General features: G+C 41.3%; 1 protein-coding gene across 1 annotated transcript in view; it reads right to left on the bottom strand.

The window, feature by feature from the left end:
* Nucleotides 1–2,341: 2,341 nt before the first annotated feature.
* LOC116827053 (protein SSUH2 homolog) overlaps nucleotides 2,342–19,980 on the bottom strand; it is a 28,171-nt gene continuing 10,532 nt past the window's right edge. The window contains 6 exon segments of the mRNA XM_075073106.1: nucleotides 2,342–6,203; nucleotides 6,851–6,958; nucleotides 8,882–8,983; nucleotides 10,360–10,456; nucleotides 12,415–12,500; nucleotides 13,114–13,179. Of these exon segments, the coding sequence (XP_074929207.1) occupies nucleotides 6,063–6,203; nucleotides 6,851–6,958; nucleotides 8,882–8,983; nucleotides 10,360–10,456; nucleotides 12,415–12,500; nucleotides 13,114–13,179 (600 nt within the window). The 3' untranslated portion in view covers nucleotides 2,342–6,062.

Below are 19,980 nucleotides of genomic sequence, written 5' to 3'. Positions count from 1 at the left end.
CTTCCTGTGCTGTTGGTTAGCTCCCCCAAGGCCTCACACTTGGAGGAAGTTGCAGTGTCTGTACTAAATCTGCAAGTACAGGATCGCACAAATTCCTGTAGGGTTTCAACATGCCATCCCCCTAGTTTTAATCAGCAAGAGCCAGCTATTTAAAAAGTTGCTCTCTAAAGGCTTGATCCTGTGCCCAATTTAAAGACTCCCACCGACTTCAACAGGGATAAGGGCCTAGATCTCTTGGTCACTGACTGCTTCAGCCCACGGGGGTGTCTAGACTAGAGTAAAAACACATATTTCTAAAACTGTAGTCCAGACAAGCCCGCTTTTCCTTTTTCTGATCTGGGCCCCTGAATTTGTTACCTTGGAAACTCCTAGCTCTGATCTGAATGGGCTATATTGGAGGGTCTCACATTAACCCTGCTTTAGCGCAGCTGCTCTGCAACAGAAAAGAACCGCTATGGATTTATGTGGGGACGACTTCTCTGCAAACCCCATCCACACGAGCAGGCTTACTCTACAGCCCTTAATGACCATCTGGATGCTGTTACAGCATGGTGTCTCTGGGGCCAGTCATTCTACATATGAAGTGTTTCATATTGCATACTTCTCATGACAGTTCCCTGGGGTATCCTAGGTTGCAAGGCACCTTGCTATTACCTGCCCTTAACCTCTGACAACACAAGCGCCACCTGCCAGGCCTCTGCAGACCTTGCTCTCTCTGTTCAGGTTAGTGATAGCGACTCTCTAACCCGAGTCCTCCAAGTGTCCCTTTGCAGTGCTCTGTCCCTGTTCCACTGAACGTTCACAGAACTCTTTGATGCGCTGCTCCCAAAGCTTGGAAGAGTCAGCTTGGGATCACTACTTTGCATAACACGCAGTACACAGATATGGTTATAGTGAAAACAAGAATAAAGCTTATTATCAAAGGACAGAGATTCCAATAATAGGAAGTAAGAATATTGGAAACAAATGGTTCCATATCAAACAAAATCAAAATACACTTTCTAGAGCCTAAACTTAAATCACCAAACAGGCTTATCTCTTTCACCAACAGAAGTTGGTCCAATAAAAGATATTAACTCACCCACCTTGACTCTCTAATATCCTGGGACCGACACAGATACAACTACACTGCAGAAGATATTTCCCTGTCTCATATAAGATAGCTTAAAAAGTCTTTTCCCAGTATTTTCAGCCAGGTTGGCTGAGATCCTGCTTTCATAAAATCAAGCCCCCTGGCAGCTTGTCCTCACAGACTGGAGGATGCCTGGGAGGTCCATCTTACCTACATAGACCAGGCCAGACCTTTGATGTTCATCCGAAAATAGGATTCCAGTCTCCCTCTGTTGTTTACCTCTTCCTGTTCATCTCCTTCCACAGCATCCACAAGCTCTTCATTAGCATTTGTCTCCCTCGCTAATAGACTTCTATTGTTGAGATTCACAGTGGTCCACCACCCACTTTGTCTGGAGAAGTTTGTTGCATGGCATGCTAACTTTGTGTGACCTGCCTTTAACTGCAAGGCCTAGAGAACATAATTTTCAGCATATACACACAACTCCTCACGTTTTCAATATGTACATTTTATAATAACTGTGAGGACCAGTGTGACATAGGCTTTCAGCAGGGACTTTATCTTTATCTATCCCTGTACCCATATGTACCCCTAAGCCATCTGCCAGTTGGCATCCTTGGGTCACACATATATTTGAGTCGTTACATGCATTTTATTAACACTTTTGGTATAACAGTTCAGACTCTAAAATGGTAAACTCCCTGGAGTAGGATTATTTGCTTGGCAAAATTGTTAGTAAGCAGCATATTGCATACACCACCTGATGGAAAGATTTCAAGATTGAGTCCCAGATTCTGATCTCATTGATACAGGCAAATTCCAGGATAAGTCTCTTAGGCCTGATTCTTCTCTCTCTATAAGTGGTATACAAGTGCAATTCCAGTGAATTTCAGTGGAGTTAGACCAGAATCTGGCTGTGCACAGCCAGCCCATGGGAACCTCCACCAAAAACTCAAACTGCAGCTCTCCAGGCTTGAGAAAGTTTGGCTAACTTTTGTTTTTCATTTTCTTAGGCCTCTGTACATTATGGTTCTCTAAGTGGCAAAATGGCAATATGGCCGCTATTTCTACTTTACATCCACCTCCATCAGAAACAACAAGTTCTGCTGGCAAAATTTTGTCTTGGGAAATCCAGCCCAAATAGGGAGAACAAAGATTTATGAATAGCTAAGTCAAAAAAGGTGGAGATTTGTCATCTGAGCAGCACAGACCATGGCGACACTCTCTCACTCTCATGCACATTCAGAGCAATTCCATTGAAGTTACGCATTGAAGACACAAAATGTTTAATTAAAGTCAATGTACATCGTGTTACACTTGTTTAAAATGGGTGTGAATGAGAACAGAAAAAGGCCCCATCGGCTTGTTGGCAGAAAAAGGGGAACCATTTGTGTTTGTATTGATAAAATCATACACTAGATGGCACTGCAGAACTAATAAATGGTACATTGAAACTAGCAGATAAGAAATTACTATTGGAAGCGAGCCTTATACTATTATTTATTCATAAATGTATTATTACAATAAACTAAACACATTTTCCTCCCTTGCAGACATACCTTGAAAACTGGCAACTGGTGTTGCTCTTTGCTCTTTCCATATATTGTAGTGCCATCAACATTTATGGGAAAAGTAAATCTGACGTGATGAAATATCTTTCCAGTTTTAAAAAGACAGGATATATAGTCTAGGACAATAATGTAGTAAAACCTCATTCTGTGTCTCTTGTTTTAAATGTTGTATTGCTTATCTGTATATGCACCTAAACAATATTCCTCCTATGCTCTTCCCTGAAAAGATGTGGGGTAAAATTTTCAAAAGCTCCTAAGGCCCATTTTCAAAACAGACTTAGGACCCTGAGACCCACTGACTTTCAGTGGGACTTAGGTTCTTTAATTGCTTAAGGCTGTTTTGGGGATTTAGGTTAAGTAAATCTATGAAAGGGATGGATGCTCCATTTCATAGAGGATTTCAAGATCTCAAATTTGGCTTCATTTCAAATTGGAATGCAAACCAAATCTTTTTAAATTCTCTGCAAAGGAAGATTTTGAAGAATTTCCCCTGTCAGGTGGGCCAAAATGTTTTAGTTTTGACTTCAAAAAAATACTTTATAATACAAAATAAAAACAATTCAAAACAAAATGTGGTTTCAAAGTAAAACAAAAAATATCAAAACTTTTTCCCAGTTTTCTTCCACAATTAAATTCCAGCAAAATTGACCTGATTTAGCAGAGCATTTTTATTTTGACAGCACTATATATTGTGATGGACTATGGTTTTCTTGAAGTTTCACCAGACAGACAGCTCTACTTCTAAATCACTGAGGCACTTTTGAAAAAATAACATTTGATTGGCTGAAAAGATCCTGGTTAAAGATTTTAAAAACAAAGACTATCCAAAAATACCACAAGGAGAACCATTCAGAGCCATATTTTTTAAATTATTCAGCCTGTTCAAATTTTTCCAGCACACATACACATTCGTCTGGGAAAGATGGGATTGGGGCAAAGGAGTAGCTAGTTTAGCCACATAATACTGCTGTTGAAAAATCAGACAAATTACATTAATTTCAGATTCTGATCTTAGTTTCATTGATGTAAATACAGAATAATTTTTCTGAAGTCAATGGAGCTCATTGAGATTTATAATCAAAATGCTCACCCCAGACACTTGTATCAATTCTAATACAGAACAAGCCCTCTTTTACCTTAGATGTATAAGCAAAGGGTACCAGAGTCTGTTAAATTCTGATCCATTTCCCATCCTAACTTACATTCACTATCAGAAAAGAGGTGCTTTCTAAACATCCCTGAATTTAAAGCTGACTGTTTATAATTGGTGAAGTGTTACAAACATACTAATAAGATTAGTGCTGTGGCATCAAAAATAACCCGATCCTGACTCCTGGTATCAGAAGCTCAATTATTCTGTTTATGGTGACTAATACTTTGGGTTTTCATCGCAGAAGTCATTTGCAGCAATAAATTGGTCTGAAAGTGGTTTTTGCTCAGAAAATATTAGGTAAGAAACACTGTTACCCAAGTAAATATTAAACGTAGGTTAACATTTTCAAAAGCACCTAAGTGACTTAGGAGTCCATGTTTAATGAGACGAGGGTGCTTTTGAAAATTTTACCCATGCAGTCATTAGCACTGGTTCGTCTAGGTCACTTCCAAGTGAGTCACCAAACCTGATGGCCTTTCCCTGTCCTATGCAAAATTGGTTAGTGATTTCAGTCCTTTTCCTAGAGGACAAAACCAGCAAAATTGGATTGTAAACTCTTACTTAGATTGTAAGTTCTTTTGGGCAGGGGCTCACTTTTTGTTCTGGATTTGTACAGTGCCTAGCACAGTGGGGTCCTGGTCCATGAGTGGGGCTCCCGTGCAACACAACTAATAGTAATAACAATCAACTGACACCAGTTAGAACTATTGACTATCTTAGCAGAGGACAAAGACTGAGTGGTATGGCAGCTGGGCTACCATCTTAGCCCCAGAGTTGATCCCTCCAGGTCAAGGTTAGGACACACTGACAATGTGTTAGCAGAACAGGAGGATGTTTAAACTCCCATGGCTTATACTGGATATGTGAACAAATAGCTTCTCTGGAGCTCTGATCACAATCACTAAATCCCACTTCACTATTTAAAAGAACAATGCAGTCCACCCTGGTTATATCCCATCTACAAAAACTGGATTTGACAAGCACGTGCAAGTAAACACTTGGGCATTAGTACTATGGTGTTGTTGGCACAACTGCCCAGATAAATTTATTCTTTACAGGAATACTACCTAGTCATCTTTTATTACTATGACATTTGTACAGAAAGAGAAACTATAGATGTGTGTGTGTGTGTATCACAGTCACATGGCAAATGAGGTATGATCCAAACATGCTGAAAACTCAGCAGCAAGAAAGATTAGAATTTGATAGTGGGTGATTAACAATATGCATTAAAGACCTGATCCACTGAAGTCATGGAAAGATTCATATTGACTTCAAAAGGCTTTTTGGTCATGTCCTATATGCTTAATTTTAAAAAAAAATCCACAATTTGTCCTATTTCCTTCTCTGTTTAGCTTCATTTGGAGATTCTATTAGAAGAGTTAAAATGCTGCCTCTGTGTTTCCCACAGACAAGATTATTGATGGCTGAACCAACAAGCCAAGCACTGCAGTGGAGACAGACATTCTAAAAGTGTCAGATGCGTCACTACCATCCACATGCTGTTTGCTGAGCTAGTCGCAAATTCTGAAGGTTCACAACAAAACCTTTTCAACTTGTGCCTGGTACCATATTATCACTGAACTCTCAGTTGTGGTAAGAATAAAAGAATCCACAAACAACAAAGAGAAATGTGTAGTCAGCATTACTGGAGTGCAGCCACATACTAACCACCACTGCTTGATCCACTCCGATGTTAGTATCTTCAGTCCAAAATTTGGTTTGATTTACACTGGTCCAACTTCACTGAAGTCAGTGGGTTTCCCTAATGTAACACAGAGCAGACTGTTGGGTCACATCATTTTTACTACTACTGATAATGGAGGACAAAGATCTAGGACCTGTTTTCCTTGTATTTCCTTACTCATAAAAATTTAGACCTTATTAACACCAGGAGACCCAGTGAAGCCTGAGTAAAAGTGGATTAGGCCAGGCCCACACAAAGTGTAGAAACTGAATGGTATTGTAATCCAAAATTGAGTTTGCATTTACCAGTGGCAAGGGTGGGACGGGGAGATCCACAGCAAACCCCCAGCGGCCTACAGAGACTGTGACATACATATAGGATACAGTCCTGGAACAGAATAATCAACTTGACAAACCTTTTGCTCCCCTGTTTTCTTCCTGCTGCAGCCTGCCCCATACATGCAAATCAATGAACTTCTATTGACCAAAACAAAACCAAAATAGCACTAGATTAATCCTTTCCTTGTATGTTTCTGGACAACAGCCATTGGCCTTGGCATTCTGAGAAGAGATCAGTCAGTCACATAATGGAGCAGCAGCACTTTTCGGGGTAGTTCTCTGCATACACCCTATTTTCATCTCCATACACATAATAGGAATACTGTTTCCCTTGCCATTCGTATTCCACTTTAGTAAGAGGAATCAGCTCAATAGTTTGCCTCTGGAATAAAGAGAGAGACAGAAAATACAAGGATAATGAAGCTAAATCTATACAATACAGGAGCATTTGTAAGCTTTCTTGGTGGCCTTTTCAAAAGCACTTTATGTAGCGCTATGCATGTTTGAAGACCAGTGTAAACGTTAAAAAAATTAATCCACACCACACCCCTGGGTAAGAAAGCATGATAAGTCCCATTTTGCACATGTGGAAACTGATGCACATAGAGACATGAGGTGACCTACCCACAGGCAATCAATGGCAGAGTTGAGAGTCTAACCCAGGGAGTTCCTGTCTCCCAGTACCACATCCTATCTCACTGGCAGTTCTCTTATGCTCACTTCTAATAATACTGCATTTGTCTTTATTATTACACTCGCCCCCCATCCCCACCCCCATTCCAAATCAAATTAAAGATGTTTTAAAGGTCTTGGTGTGCAGACACTTAAGAAAATCCAGTCCCTTTAAAGTTAATAGTCATTGTCCACCTAATGGAAAATCTTTTGCGCTGGTGCTTGAAGAATGGTTTCAAATGGTTCAATAAAAAAGGGCACAGTGAGACTTGCATAAATGCTAAGCTGCTACAGTCTGATGTCCACAAACTAGTTGCTTTGCCTCCTCTTGTTAGACGTGGGCTGTAGTGCACTCACCTGTCTCAGTATACGAGATGTGGATGCAAACTGAGTGTGATGTTGCACAAGAGCATTTTGGGAAGCCTGACTTATGGAAGGATCAGGAAAATTCACAACAGGGTGAACCTGGAGAAATGGAAAACATTTAAGACACACAAATAGGAAGGAGATCACAATTACTTCCAAATATCAGGCCAGTCTCAGTCCTGAGGTCTCTCGTGACCTATCTCCACAGGGACACTCAGGAAAATTAATCTGAATTAACTACAGGTGGGAATTTTAAGTGGATAATGTTAAACTTCATTAAACCTGTGTGTGGACACCGTAATTCAGAATTAAAGTGGCTGTAATTTGGTTTAGCTCAATTCATTTCCAGAGTGAATTACGGCCACTTCAGTTCTCAATTACAGTGCATTCAGACAGGGCTTTAATGCCGTTTAACTAATCCATTTAAAATTTAACCCATAGTCAATTCAGATTAATTTTCCTGAGTGTCGCAGTGGAGACAAACCTCACTCACATGAGTAATCTTTATTCACAGCAGTGGAACAGATCAATGGAGCTATGCCAGTTTACATCAATAAGGATCTGGCCAGTGAGGTCAATGGAATTGCTTGCATAAAGAAAAGCGACTCACGTGAGTATGGTTTTGTAGGACATTTTGTACCAGCTGTAAAGAAAACAAAAGCATTCTTCCTTAGTATCTTTTTCAGCAGTCTTCACTGCTGCTAGGTGTTGCAGTTGCTAAAAACTAAGGGCCCGTCTGTGCTAGGTTTCAAAAGGGGGTTAGTCACACTAGTGCAAGCCATGTCTTACACCATCTACACTGGGGCAGAAAGTATACACAAACCCTACAGGCTAAATCTTGAAAAGCAATATGCTCTGGATTTCCAGGGTAGTCACCTAATTGCACTTGATTGTGGATTCCTTGGCAGGATCTACAAGAATCACTGCTATCAACTGCAGGAAATCAATATGTATCATTCATTTTGTAGCTCCTCCAAAAGTGGGTGGTTAAGAAGGACTTGGAGTGTGTTATGAAATACCAAGCCACCTCAAACATGCGTGCTGCTATTATTATTATTTGTATTATGGCCGCACCTAGAAGCCCCAGACATGGGTTCAAACACAGAACCAGTCTGAGATTAACAAACTATGATAGGTGCTATGCAGGGGTGCCAGGTCCCTGGAGAACCTCTAAAGGGTTAGCCACCAGGAGGATCAGAAGACATTGCATTTATATTTGCTATTTAAAAGCTCCTGCAAATATGTAACCATGAGAGGAACAAAGCTGCAAAATTTAGATCTGGATTTCCAACATCACAAAGCCGGATGCTGTTTAGGTCTGGGTTTTTTCTTTGGGACCATCTCTAATGTAAACTGCATGTAACTAAATATATTTGACATTTATTTTTTTGCATGTGAGCGCTGGGAATTTATATGAGCCCAGTGACTATAAACCCATACACTGCTAGCCCAATAGATATATAACCGACAGGCCAAATGCAGGGAAAGTGTGGCTTTCAATCCACAGGTGTAGAAATGGGACGACATTATCTGCTAGTGTTAATTAGCACAGCTTAAATGGAACGGCATCAGTTTATGCTAACAGAGGATTTGGCCCATTTTTGTGGGAAATAGAATGAGATCCATGTTGCAGGGATTTACAGGACTTTCCCCTGGTCTGAATAGTAAAAGGTGTTGAACATCTCTCACTCCCATTGACTTCATTTGGGATTTGCGGGTGAGCAGCACCTCTGGTCATCAAGCCAAAGAGGTGAACTGATACACACACAAAATATCCCAAACCAGCAATTGGCCCTGAGTCCTTTCATAAAAGGAAAATCCTACTGTAGATGACATTTGAGAATTAACTAATTTAGTTACATTAGTAACCAGAAAAACAGAGCGCTGCATTCTCAAACGTCTTTTTCCTCTTTTGATACTTTAAATTCTTAGTAAACTCCACCTCAGGCTATGTGAGTTGTTCTGTTTCCAGACCTGTCATTTTGCTACTTCAAGAGGTGATAGAGTCTAGAATTTCATTACCATGGACTGTTCATCAACAAACATCTTCAGCCCAGTGACTTTCTTGAAGCGATCAGCAGGAAACCCAGATCTTTGGTCCGCCACGTATTCAAAAATGTTATTCTTCCTATAGGAACAAGGACACAAATATTGCCACCTATTGTACCTCCCCTTACTCAAATGGATTTTAGATGGCCCTTCTTTATGTGTTTCTTGTGCTACAAAAACATCAAACTCCACAAGGCAGAGTTGTTAAATAAGCTCTCTGATCTGTACTGAGGTTCCTGGTGGTAGAGCTTTAAACATAACACATGGTATTCTTTGTACTTTTCTAATGATAATATGGAGGCATGCTATGCTAAAATGCAAACTTTGAGACTTTGGCATTCAAATTCCAGTTGTAGTGGATCCAACTGAAATGCTAAGATGGTTTATTTATATTTGTTCTTTGGAACAATCCTCTTACAAAATCCATCAAGTGATATTAAAATAAAATGCCTTTAAAAATTACAAATATTAAAATAACAATGGCTGAACATTTTTAAGTCAGTGACTGGGCCAACAGAGGATAACAGGGGTTTAATTCAGACCAATGTAAAACAATCTGGGAACTCTAACCCAATCTGGGGCCTGAGAAGTTGAAGAAGATACTGCACTACAGAAGATTAGCAAAGGGAGAGGATACAAAGCAAGAGGTAAGACTGCTGTTCTGCAAGGCACTTGTTAGATCACCCTGTCTGGTACTCCATGTACTACCTTGGGCATTGAATCAGGGAAGGACATTTCTCCTCCTTCATATGAAACACAGTGTAGAACAATGAGGATCTCATTAATTAAATAAGCAGGGAATAACTCTCCTATTCTCTACTGTCGCTCTTCCTTAAGAAGTCATCAATGATTAAACAGCCAGTGATGTGATACTGAGTCTAGTCCTAATCTATGTTTCTGGTACAACATCAGAGAGATGAGCTGCTGACATGCCCATAGCTTTGATCCTATCTTGGTACAGAGCCACAACTAAGCTTTCAACTTCACTGTGATTATTGTACATTTTCATGAAGCTTGTCTCCTCCAACATAGAATCATAGATTATTAGGGTCAGAAGGGACCTCAGGAGATCATCCAGTCCAACCCCCTGCTCAAAGCAGGACCAGTCCCCAAATGGCTCCCTCAAGAATTGAACTCACAACCCTGGGTTTAGCAGCCCAATGCTCAAACCACTGAGCTACCCCTCCCCCCATCATGCCTAAGATGCTGCTCTCTTCTGGAGCTTTCTGGTAAATTTCAACAGACTTTTGGAAATGATAATTAGCTGGTATGGATTTGTGTATAGCCCACCTTTGTGAAACTGCTAATGTTCTTGGAATCCTAACAGCCCCCTTCCCGAGGGAAAGCAATACATCACAATCTGGCCTGTCAGACCATTGCCGATTTAACCCTGTATGCACCACGGTAAGGACGAAGGAGCTTTTCTGTAATTATTTAAAGTTTTATTAGACTTGCCATTTGACTTGAAGCTCAATGTAGTACAGCAACTGTCCTATTCCTGCACAAGTTATGCAGGTTTCGTGGCCTGAACCAGAACAACTGTCGCATCTGTAAACAAAAAGATGATAATTACAGTGGATGGTGAGAAACTATTACCACACTGATTTCGGATACATACACTGTGTGCGTGCATGCACACATATACATCACACTTCATTTGGCATCACACTGGAGATCCAGTCCAGCCGAGGCTTACTATTTGCCATCGTGTCTACTACGAGGAGTTGTCTCACTGAAGAACATGACCTCAGTAAAGTCACCGATCTATTGACTCATGGTAGTAAGTACTTTATCCGTTAGTAAGTTGTCATAGCTTTCCTACTCAGTTCTGAACCTTAGAGTTCAGAAAATAAGATGCTAGCATGAAACCTCCAAGCTTAATTACCAGCTTAGATCTGATATCGCTGCCACCAGACAGGAATTTCAGTGCCTGCCTCACTCTGTCTCCCCCCAAAACCGCCCTGGACCCCAAACTCAGATCCCTGGTCTCACAATCAAGGGAAATAACCCACTTCCTTTCCCCCTCTTAACCTCTTCCCAGGCTTCCCCTCGCTGGTTTACCCTGGAAATACTGTACTTAAAACTCCTTGAATACAAAACAAAGGACAATTCACCTTCCCCCTCCTTCTGTTTCCCCTCCCAGTTCCTGGAGAGAACAGTAACCTGCACAGAGATTCCTATCCCCTTGGCCTCAACTAAAAAGAAAATCAACAAGGGTTTTAAAAAAAAGATTAAGCTTTATAAAAAAGAAAGAAAAAGACATAAATGGTCATCTGTATAAGTTGAAATATACAGGGTAGCGTTAAAAAAAAGATGAAAAAAACAGCTTATCCAAAAAGATACAATTAAAACCATTCCAGCAAAATACCACACTGTAAACAAACACAATAAAACCTATATTGTTTACCTGTACTTACATCTGGGAAACAGAAGATTATAAGCCTGAAGTAGAAAGATCTCTCCTTAGAGCCGAGAGCACAAAGTCACAGACAATTAAGACAACACCCAAAAATTCTCCTTCCAGCTTTTGAAAATCGTTCCTGATGGTCCTCTGTCAGGTGTGTTCCCTTTGTTAACCTTTACTACAGGTAAAGAACATTAACCCTTAGCTATCTATTTATGACATAAGTATTTATATATTGGTCCTAATCGGTATTTTATATGTATGGTAAGCCATGGAGTCTACTCTCTGTTCCAGTCACAAGTTTATTCCCACTTAGCCTGATTCTATGAGTGTTCCAGCAGAACTAGACAGCTTCACTGCAATTCTAGGTAGCTAATGCCACCAAAGCACTGGGAAACATTGTCCAAGCACAAGGTTCAGTTTCATGTACAAGTGGTTCTACCACTGAGGCACTGCCACCCGCTCAGAAAAATGAGATGTTAATCACAGTAAACACTGACACTATTCGCAGCTGTGAATTTCAAAGAATAGTCTTCCAGAGCTAGGCTGCAGCTGGGTTGAACTCTCCCACTACCCTCCTGCCTTGGAGAGAATTGCTTCCCTGTAACTCATGGTTCCCTAGGAAGCCTCTTGAAGGCAGTAAATCTTCACAAACGACAAGGAGTGTCAACAGAGGCTTGCAGGCAGGAAGTAACCAGTGGAGGGAAACTCCATGCTACGCAAAGAATGGAGAGGAGCTTACTCCTAGGTGGGAAGGAAGCTGGGATGGATCTACAGTCTAGTTTTGAAGAGCGCACTAAAAAACTCCGGATCAGCCCCAGCCCCAGAATGAATATTACATTTTGCTATTCCAGCAGGAGTTTCAACGGCAACAGCTGGATTTCATTGATTATCCTGGGCAGCCGCAGCCAGTACTGAGGGGCATTTTCACAAACAACCAATACCTGTACAGCTACGTTGGCTAGCTGAGCCCACCTAAGAATCTGACCTTGAACTGTCCCTGAATGTAGCATTATTCCACCCCTGCTGCCAGACGGCCATAGTTTTGAGGCTGATGCTAATTAAAATATGCTTGTCAGGTGGCTTCTCCTTGAGTATTGACTCACCTGCTCCTCCAGAACCTCTGCAGTGTGTGCACCAGTCCTCACTCAGTTGTTCTCCCGAGCCGTGACAAATCCAGCACCATACCTGCATTAATTAGATGGAAACTCAGAGCCATATTACTTTGCCAGACAGTTTGCCGCTGTTGCAACCTTCATTTCCTCACGGTGGAAACAGATTGTAACTTATAAGACTTACAGATCTTTAAGTCCGAGAAGGGGTCATTAGATCTCTAATCTGTATAACACAGGCCATAGATTTCACAGAGTTACCCCTGTATTGAGTCCTGTAATGTGTTTGACCAAAGAACTCCTAATAAGCATAAATAAATCTTTAGGCCCTACTTCAAATGTCCATTGCACTCAGCACCTTACTGCACAAGTAGTCCCCATGAGCTGCTTGAGAGATGCTTAGATCTCTGAGCTCTTTGTGACAGACTGTCTTTTTGTTCTGTGTTTGTACAGCGCTACGCCACCTAGGGTCCTGGTCCAGACAGAGACTCCGAGCACTCTACAATCATACAATATAAATAACAATATGCTATAAAACAGAGCACATCCAATTGTGAACTCTTCACAGCCAACCTCACTCGCCTTCTAACCTCCAAAGCTATTTGATTTCGGATCTTCGCCTGGTCTTATCGACACCTTTCCCCAGAATGAATTCAGTCCTAAACCAAGATCCCCTTAGCCATGGTTACTCACCGTTCCTCTTCATCACAGTTTGTGCAGCGAATTGTACCCGAACATTGACAATTATGGCAGCCCTTAAATCAAAGGAAAAATTTTAAAGGCAGTCAGTGTTTGACATTCTTTAAGTAGCTGTTTATGTTACTACCTGGACACCTCTTGGTATCCCCTCCCCCCCCCCCCCCCCCCAAAAAAGACAATAAGATTTTTTTTTTCTTCTTTTGTGGAAACATTCTAGAGAAACCTCATTCTTTACACTTTTATAAGGCCTTTCATTCAAGGTTCTTAAAGCTACCTACAGCCTAATTACAACTACCCTTCTACAGGTGGAATTGGGAGAGAAGTTATTAAGTGTGTCTTCTGTTTTGCAAAGTAGCTGTAAGCTCATTGGTGCCAACACCCCAAGGTCCATCCAATCAGGTGAGAGAGTGATTTTGAATGACAGCCCAAGTAAGCACTTCTATAATTTGTTTGAAGTAAGGCTAAAACATTCAGCCCATGTTTATACTAGGGAATTTTAGGAGGGGAAGCTGTCACCAGTGATAACACTGGTTCAACTAGACCCTGGGGTAGCACTAGTGAGAGCCTTGGTGTAGACAAAAAATCATGATAAACCAGTATTAGCACAGGTGGTAGAGAAGCAAGAAGGGAACAGTCTATGTGAGAGCATGAATGCTCAGTCTGTATGCTGGAGCTCTCATCGGGCAGGTCTACATCTGTGAGTTACAATCTGCTCTTTGCTTACGGATTCTAATTTCCCTCCCAAAGAAAATCTCCACACAAATAAATTAACTAGGATACCATGTTCTGTGACTCTGTCAGTTCATTTCTTTCCCTATAAGGGGATAACTGGAATTCAAACATTCCTGACTACAATGAAGCACTTATGGATTATTGTAACAGATAGGTAAACTGAGGCACAGAGCAGAACTTGCCCAAAGTGAGACTGTGTCAGAGCTGGGACTAGCACTCAGGAGTAATGATCCCCAGCTCACTTGCTTTACCCATTAGACAATAATACCTTCCATATCACAGCATATATTAGACTCCTATTCAGTTTGCTCTTCGTCTTTCTTCATGGCAGTGTATTGCCCATTTTACCCCCTCTCACTTCTCCCCACCTTTAAGAAGTAAGGTTTAAATGGTGGAAGAGGTCAGATATTTAAAGTGAGATAACGCTCTCAAAATTCCTTTCTTATTACAGAAGCAAGGGAAAGAAAAATATCTATTAAATCACATCCCATTAAAATGTCCCAAAGCATCTCTTTTCCTGGACTATACCACTGCTTTCCCAAAAGACAGGGCTTTTTCTCACCAAATACCAGTCCCTCTTGGGCACGATTTTACAAAACACAAAAAAATGGCTCAAGGGAAGCAGAAAGTGATGCTTCCATATTTGGATAACAATTTTAAATAGAAATAAAAACGTTCAAAAAACAAATAACTCTCTTGCTTATAAATTAAATTATTTGGGATTCTAATAGCGCTAATTCATCTTGATATAAAAATGATCCTAAACCTGCCACATACCTTTAACAAACTTATCCAGTCCTGTAGGTTCAATCTCTCTCTCTCTCTCTCTGAAATAATACCTCACTCCTATAAAGCACTTTTCCCTCATAGATCTAAGACCACTTTACAAAGGAGGTAAGTATCAGCTATGGTTATATTAGCTTTTACACTCCACATATACACACATTGGGCTTGATTCATGATTGTCCTAAGAACCCTAAATGGGAATGGGGTATCTCCTGACCTGCAGATGGTGCAATACTGGCATAACTGGCTCTATGCGTCTTCCCCTCCACTCTGCACTGAAGCCCTCACAGTAGAGTGTGCATCAGAGGGATTCTTTAGAAGTGAAAGTGGCTACCGTGTTCCCCTGCCCCAGCTATCATAAAAGCCCATTAGGGAAGCAGGTTTACACAGCTCAGTTCAAATTAGAGCAGCCCTGAGGCTGAGGATGTCCCCAGCTGGTCAAAGACAGAGGAGCATAAACTCTGGCAAATGAAGTATAAAAATATAAGTCAGAAGGCCAAAAAAGAACCTGAAGAACAGCTAGACAGAGTATTAGCAAAAAAAGTATTAGCAAAAAAAATTTAAATATATCAGAAGCAGGAAGCCTGCTAAACAACCAATGGGGCCACTGGACAATCGAGATGCTAAAGGAGCACTCATGGTTGATAAGGCCATTGCAGAGAAATGAGATGAATTATTTGCATTGGTCTTCACAGCTGACGATGTGAGGGAGATTCCCAAACCTGAGCCATTCTTTTTAGGTGACAAGTCTGAGGAACTGTCCCAGACTAAGGTGTCATTAGAGGAGGTTTTGGAACAAATTGATAAACTAAATAGTAATAAGTCAAGAAGATCAGATGGTATTCCCCCCAAAGAGTTCTGAAGGAATTCAAACGTGAAATTTCAGGACTAATAACTGTAGTCTGTAACCTATCATTTAAATCAGCATCCATACCAAATGACTGAAGGATAGCTAATGTGACGCCAATTATTAAAAAAAGGCTCCAGAGGTGACCGAGGCAAATACAGGCCAGTAAGCCTGACTTCAGTGCTGGCCAAACTGGTTGAAACTACAGTAAAGAATAAAATTGTCAGATACATAGATGAATATAATTTGTTCAGGAAGAGTCAACATGGTTTTTGTAAAGGGAAATCATGCCTCACCAATCTACACGAATTCTTTGAGTGGGTCGACAGGCATGTAGACAAGGGGGATCCAGTGGATACAGTGCATTTAGATTTTCATAAAGACTTTGACAAAGTCCCTCTCCAAAGGCTCTTAAGCAAAGTAAACAATCATGGAGTAAGAGGGAAGGTCCTCTCATGGATTGGTAACTGGTTAAAAGATAGGAAACAATGGGTAAGAATAAATGGTCAGGTTTCAGAATGGAGAGATGTAAATTCTGGTGTCCCCCAGGGGTCTGTACTGGCCCAGTCCTATTCAAATATTCATAAATGATCTGGAAAAAGGGGTAAACAGTGAAGTGGCAAAATTTGGAGATGATACAAAACTACTCAAGATAGTTAAGTCCCAGGCAGACTGCGAAGAGCTACAAAAGGATCTCTCAAAACTGGGTGAGTGAGCAACAAAATGGCAGATGAAATTCAGTGTTGATAAATGCACATTGGAAAACATAATCCCAACTGTACATATAAAATGATGGGGTCTAAATTGGCTGTTACCAGTCAAGAAAGAGATCTTGGAGTCATTGTGAATAGTTCTCTGAAAACATCCACTAATTGTGCAGCGGCAGTCAAAATGGTGAACGAACACTGGGAATCATTAAGAAAGGGATAGATAATAAGGCAGAAAATATCATATTGCCTCTATATAAATCCATGGTATGGCCACATCTTCAATACTGTGTGCAGATGTGGTCGCCCTATCTCATAAAAGATACATTGGAATTGAAAAAGATTCAGAAAAGGGCAACAAAATGATTAGGGGTATGGACACGTGTTGCCAATGAGGATGAGATTAATAAACTGGATTTTTCAGCATGAGTGGTGTGAGAAAGTAAATAGGGTTATTTTCTCCTTCCATAACACAAGAACAAGGGGTCACCAAATGAAATTAATAGGCAGAAGGTTTAAAACAAACAAAAGGAAGTATTTTTTCACACGAGCCACAGTTAACCTACTGAACTTCTTGCCAGAGGATGTTGTGAAGGCCAAGTCTATAACAGGGTTCAAAAAAGAACTAGATACTTCATGGAGCATAGGTCCATAAATGACTATTAGCCAGTGCAGGAATGATGGTCCCTAGCCTCTGTCTACCAAAGCTGGGAATGGCAACAGGGGATGGATCACTTGATGATTACCTGTTCTGTTCATTCCCTCTGGGCACCTGGCACTGGCCACGTGTGGAGAACGGTACTGGCATGATACTTGGTCGACCCATATGGCGTTACTTATGTCTTATATGGTTGGTGTCAAAAGTAACTTAAAGCTGCCTTAGGCATCACTCAGTCCCGTGAATGAAATGTGGCCCCTTATAACAGTGGTCTCTCATAAGATGGGGCCCCTCCTATAGGGAAATACAGAGGAACATTTGGGGAGGTGCAGCAGGGCCCCAACTCTGCTCCAGCCCAACTCCGCCTCAGCACTGGTTTCTGTCCCCAGCTGCGCCCAGCCTTGTCTCCTGGCTTCCGACCCAGCCAAACTCCGGCCATAGCATTGACCCTGGCCCAACTGTGGCCATGCTCCTGACTCTGCTCCTAATGTGCTTGGGTTGGGCCGGGCAGGGTCGGAAGGGCACACAGTGAAAAATTTGGGGTACCATGCATTATAAGTTTGCTCGTGCACCACCGAAGTCAATGGCAAAATATTCCACTGACTTGAGTGGGCAGTAGGGACCAAGTACATACGTGTGTAGATTGCAGGGGAAATGAAACATATTGGTCTAATCTTCTATTCAAATCAGAGTCAAAAGGAGTGGATGCTCCTGTCTCTGCAAATAAGTCGGTCTTTCTAGTAGTATTAATATGTGCTCAGAGTAGAAGTTTTGCAGACTGAATCTCAGCACCTAGCACACTGCAGCTTTAGCGAGCATATAGCACTTTTGAGTACCTTCAAATTTTACACCAGCTCACTAGGAAAAACAAACGCATCATTAACTCCCTTTGTTTTTGCTGTTGTATCTGCCGAAGATAGATATCACCAGAGCCGCATCATAAAACTACAAATGGCCAGTATCAAATTCACAGAAATACATCCATCATAAAAATGAATAAGTGTCCTAAGTTTCCCATACAGCCAATTCTGAGTGGGGCTGTGTGCCTGCAACGTTGTGAGACAGGATAGCAGCACCCCCAGGATTTCCACAGCTATTTAAAGCTGGGAAAAGATATTCATGTTTGTGACATTCAGGAGTATGCCTAACAGTTTAAATGCCTCTTGTTAATAAAGCAGACCTTGGTTATAGAGCAGCTAGTCTATCACACTCATAGTCCCTAAATGGAGACTAAATGCTGGCACAGTGGCTGTGCACTCAGAAACAGCTGTCACGCCTTTCTGGTCTGATAAAATGCTTGATCTTGCAACTCTTACTAAGTTTACTCGGTGTGATAATTCTTACCCATCTAGTATTCCCACTGAGGTCGGGCAAGTGGATGTTATGAGTATAATAATATATCTCACTGAAAGGTGACAGGGCCAGAGAGTTAATAACTGATCTGACCCATGGCGTGAACTTTTAAAAAATGGTTAGCAAGATGTGTAATGAATAGAGCTTTGAAATGCAAGTCTGCATTGTTAGAGGTAGAAGGGGAGGTGTTTGTCTAGGTCTTGGATGCCAGCAAACAAGTCTGTCTATTGCTATTAGTTTTAATTCAAAGATCAAAAAGGATATTGAGTTTAAGATGATACTTGAGTGAAATAGTATTATTGTCTATGTGTCTCTTGAGGTGTGGTAACCTGTATCTTGACTGTTTAATGGATAAATCTCTGTGCTAATTGCCAGGATGTTGGGAGGAGTTAAGCCTATGTTTTTCAGCCGAAGGCTGCTGGAAATGTAATAGAAGCCGGACACCGATCCTTCTTCATCTCAGATCTGCTTTGGGTTTCAAGAGGGGGAACCTTAAGCCACAAGGAGCCACCCTGAATATGGACATTGGATTATAACCTATGGACTATTCTAAAGACTTTTGGCAACTACAAACTCACCTCTACTATGTATCTGAACCTTAAGAATTGAATTCAAATCTTATTGTCGTATTGATCTTTTAACCAACACTCTCTCCTCTTTTCTTTCTAATAAATTTTAGCTTAGTTAATAAGAATTTAGCTATAGCAGTATTTTGGTAAGATCTAAGTTAAATTGGACCTGGGTATGTGGCTATTCCTTTGGGATTGGAAGAACCTTTCTTTTATATGATGAGATAAGATTTTCAGAAATCATCATCATTGTTTGACAAGTGTGTCTGGACGGAGGCCTGAGGCTGGGCACTTTAAGGGAACTGCGTGGTTTAAACTTCTAAGTAACCAGTGAGGTACAATAGAAGCTGTTTTGTGCTGGCTTGGTAAATCTAAGTAGTGGAATAACCACCAGCATTTGGGATTTGTCTGCCCTGTTTTGTCTGCAGTTCACCCTGATTGAGTGACCTCAGCTGGCTCCCACGGGCAGCACTGTCACAGCAAGTGGGGATTAATCACGTGAGTAAGGGTTGCAGGATCAGAGCCTAGAACCCATTTTGTTGAGCAACAGCACATAGCTTGGGACAGCTGCCTTCACTTCTCTCTCTTGGAGGATGGAGTTTTCAAAATCACTTAGCACTGGCCTCACTCTGCTCCCATTGAACTCTCTCTTAAAAACCCCATTAACTTCAGTGAGAATACAGCTAGGCCATCACAGTGCTTTTGTAAATCCCACCATTTTCTTGTGAGACTATTGACAATTTAACTTCCACCTGTAAAATCAGCGGCCATGAGCTGAGAAGACTCTCCCCTAACCTCTCATTCAAAGATCAGAAAATACCTGTTGGCTAGATGCTTGTTTCTGTGGTACATTTCTATTGATAGAAACAATGGCAGAATGTGACTGAGATGCCATAGAAAAATACCGGACTGCGATGGGGTGTTCACCCCACACTTGCCATGAAAGGGTTAATGAAGACTAAGAAGGGAGCTAATTAATTCAACAGGCCACCAGTGACAAAATCAGGTGGCTAAGTAATTCCTGGATTGAGTGAGGGAGTCCAGCGTGGGCAGAACAAGCTGGGTTTGGGCTATAAAGGCAGGAAATTGGCAGCAGAAAGGGGCTGCTGGGAAAGTCTGCAGTCATTCCCCAGGAGAAAGGAGGTGTGTTTGGGCTGGCAAACCAGTGATAGGAGAAGACAGGAAGGCAGGACCGGGCTCAGGAA

Source organism: Chelonoidis abingdonii, chromosome 17 (assembly GCF_003597395.2).
Source record: "Chelonoidis abingdonii isolate Lonesome George chromosome 17, CheloAbing_2.0, whole genome shotgun sequence".
Lineage (NCBI taxonomy): Eukaryota > Metazoa > Chordata > Testudines > Testudinidae > Chelonoidis > Chelonoidis abingdonii.
This window is presented reverse-complemented; position numbering and strand designations above follow the sequence as displayed.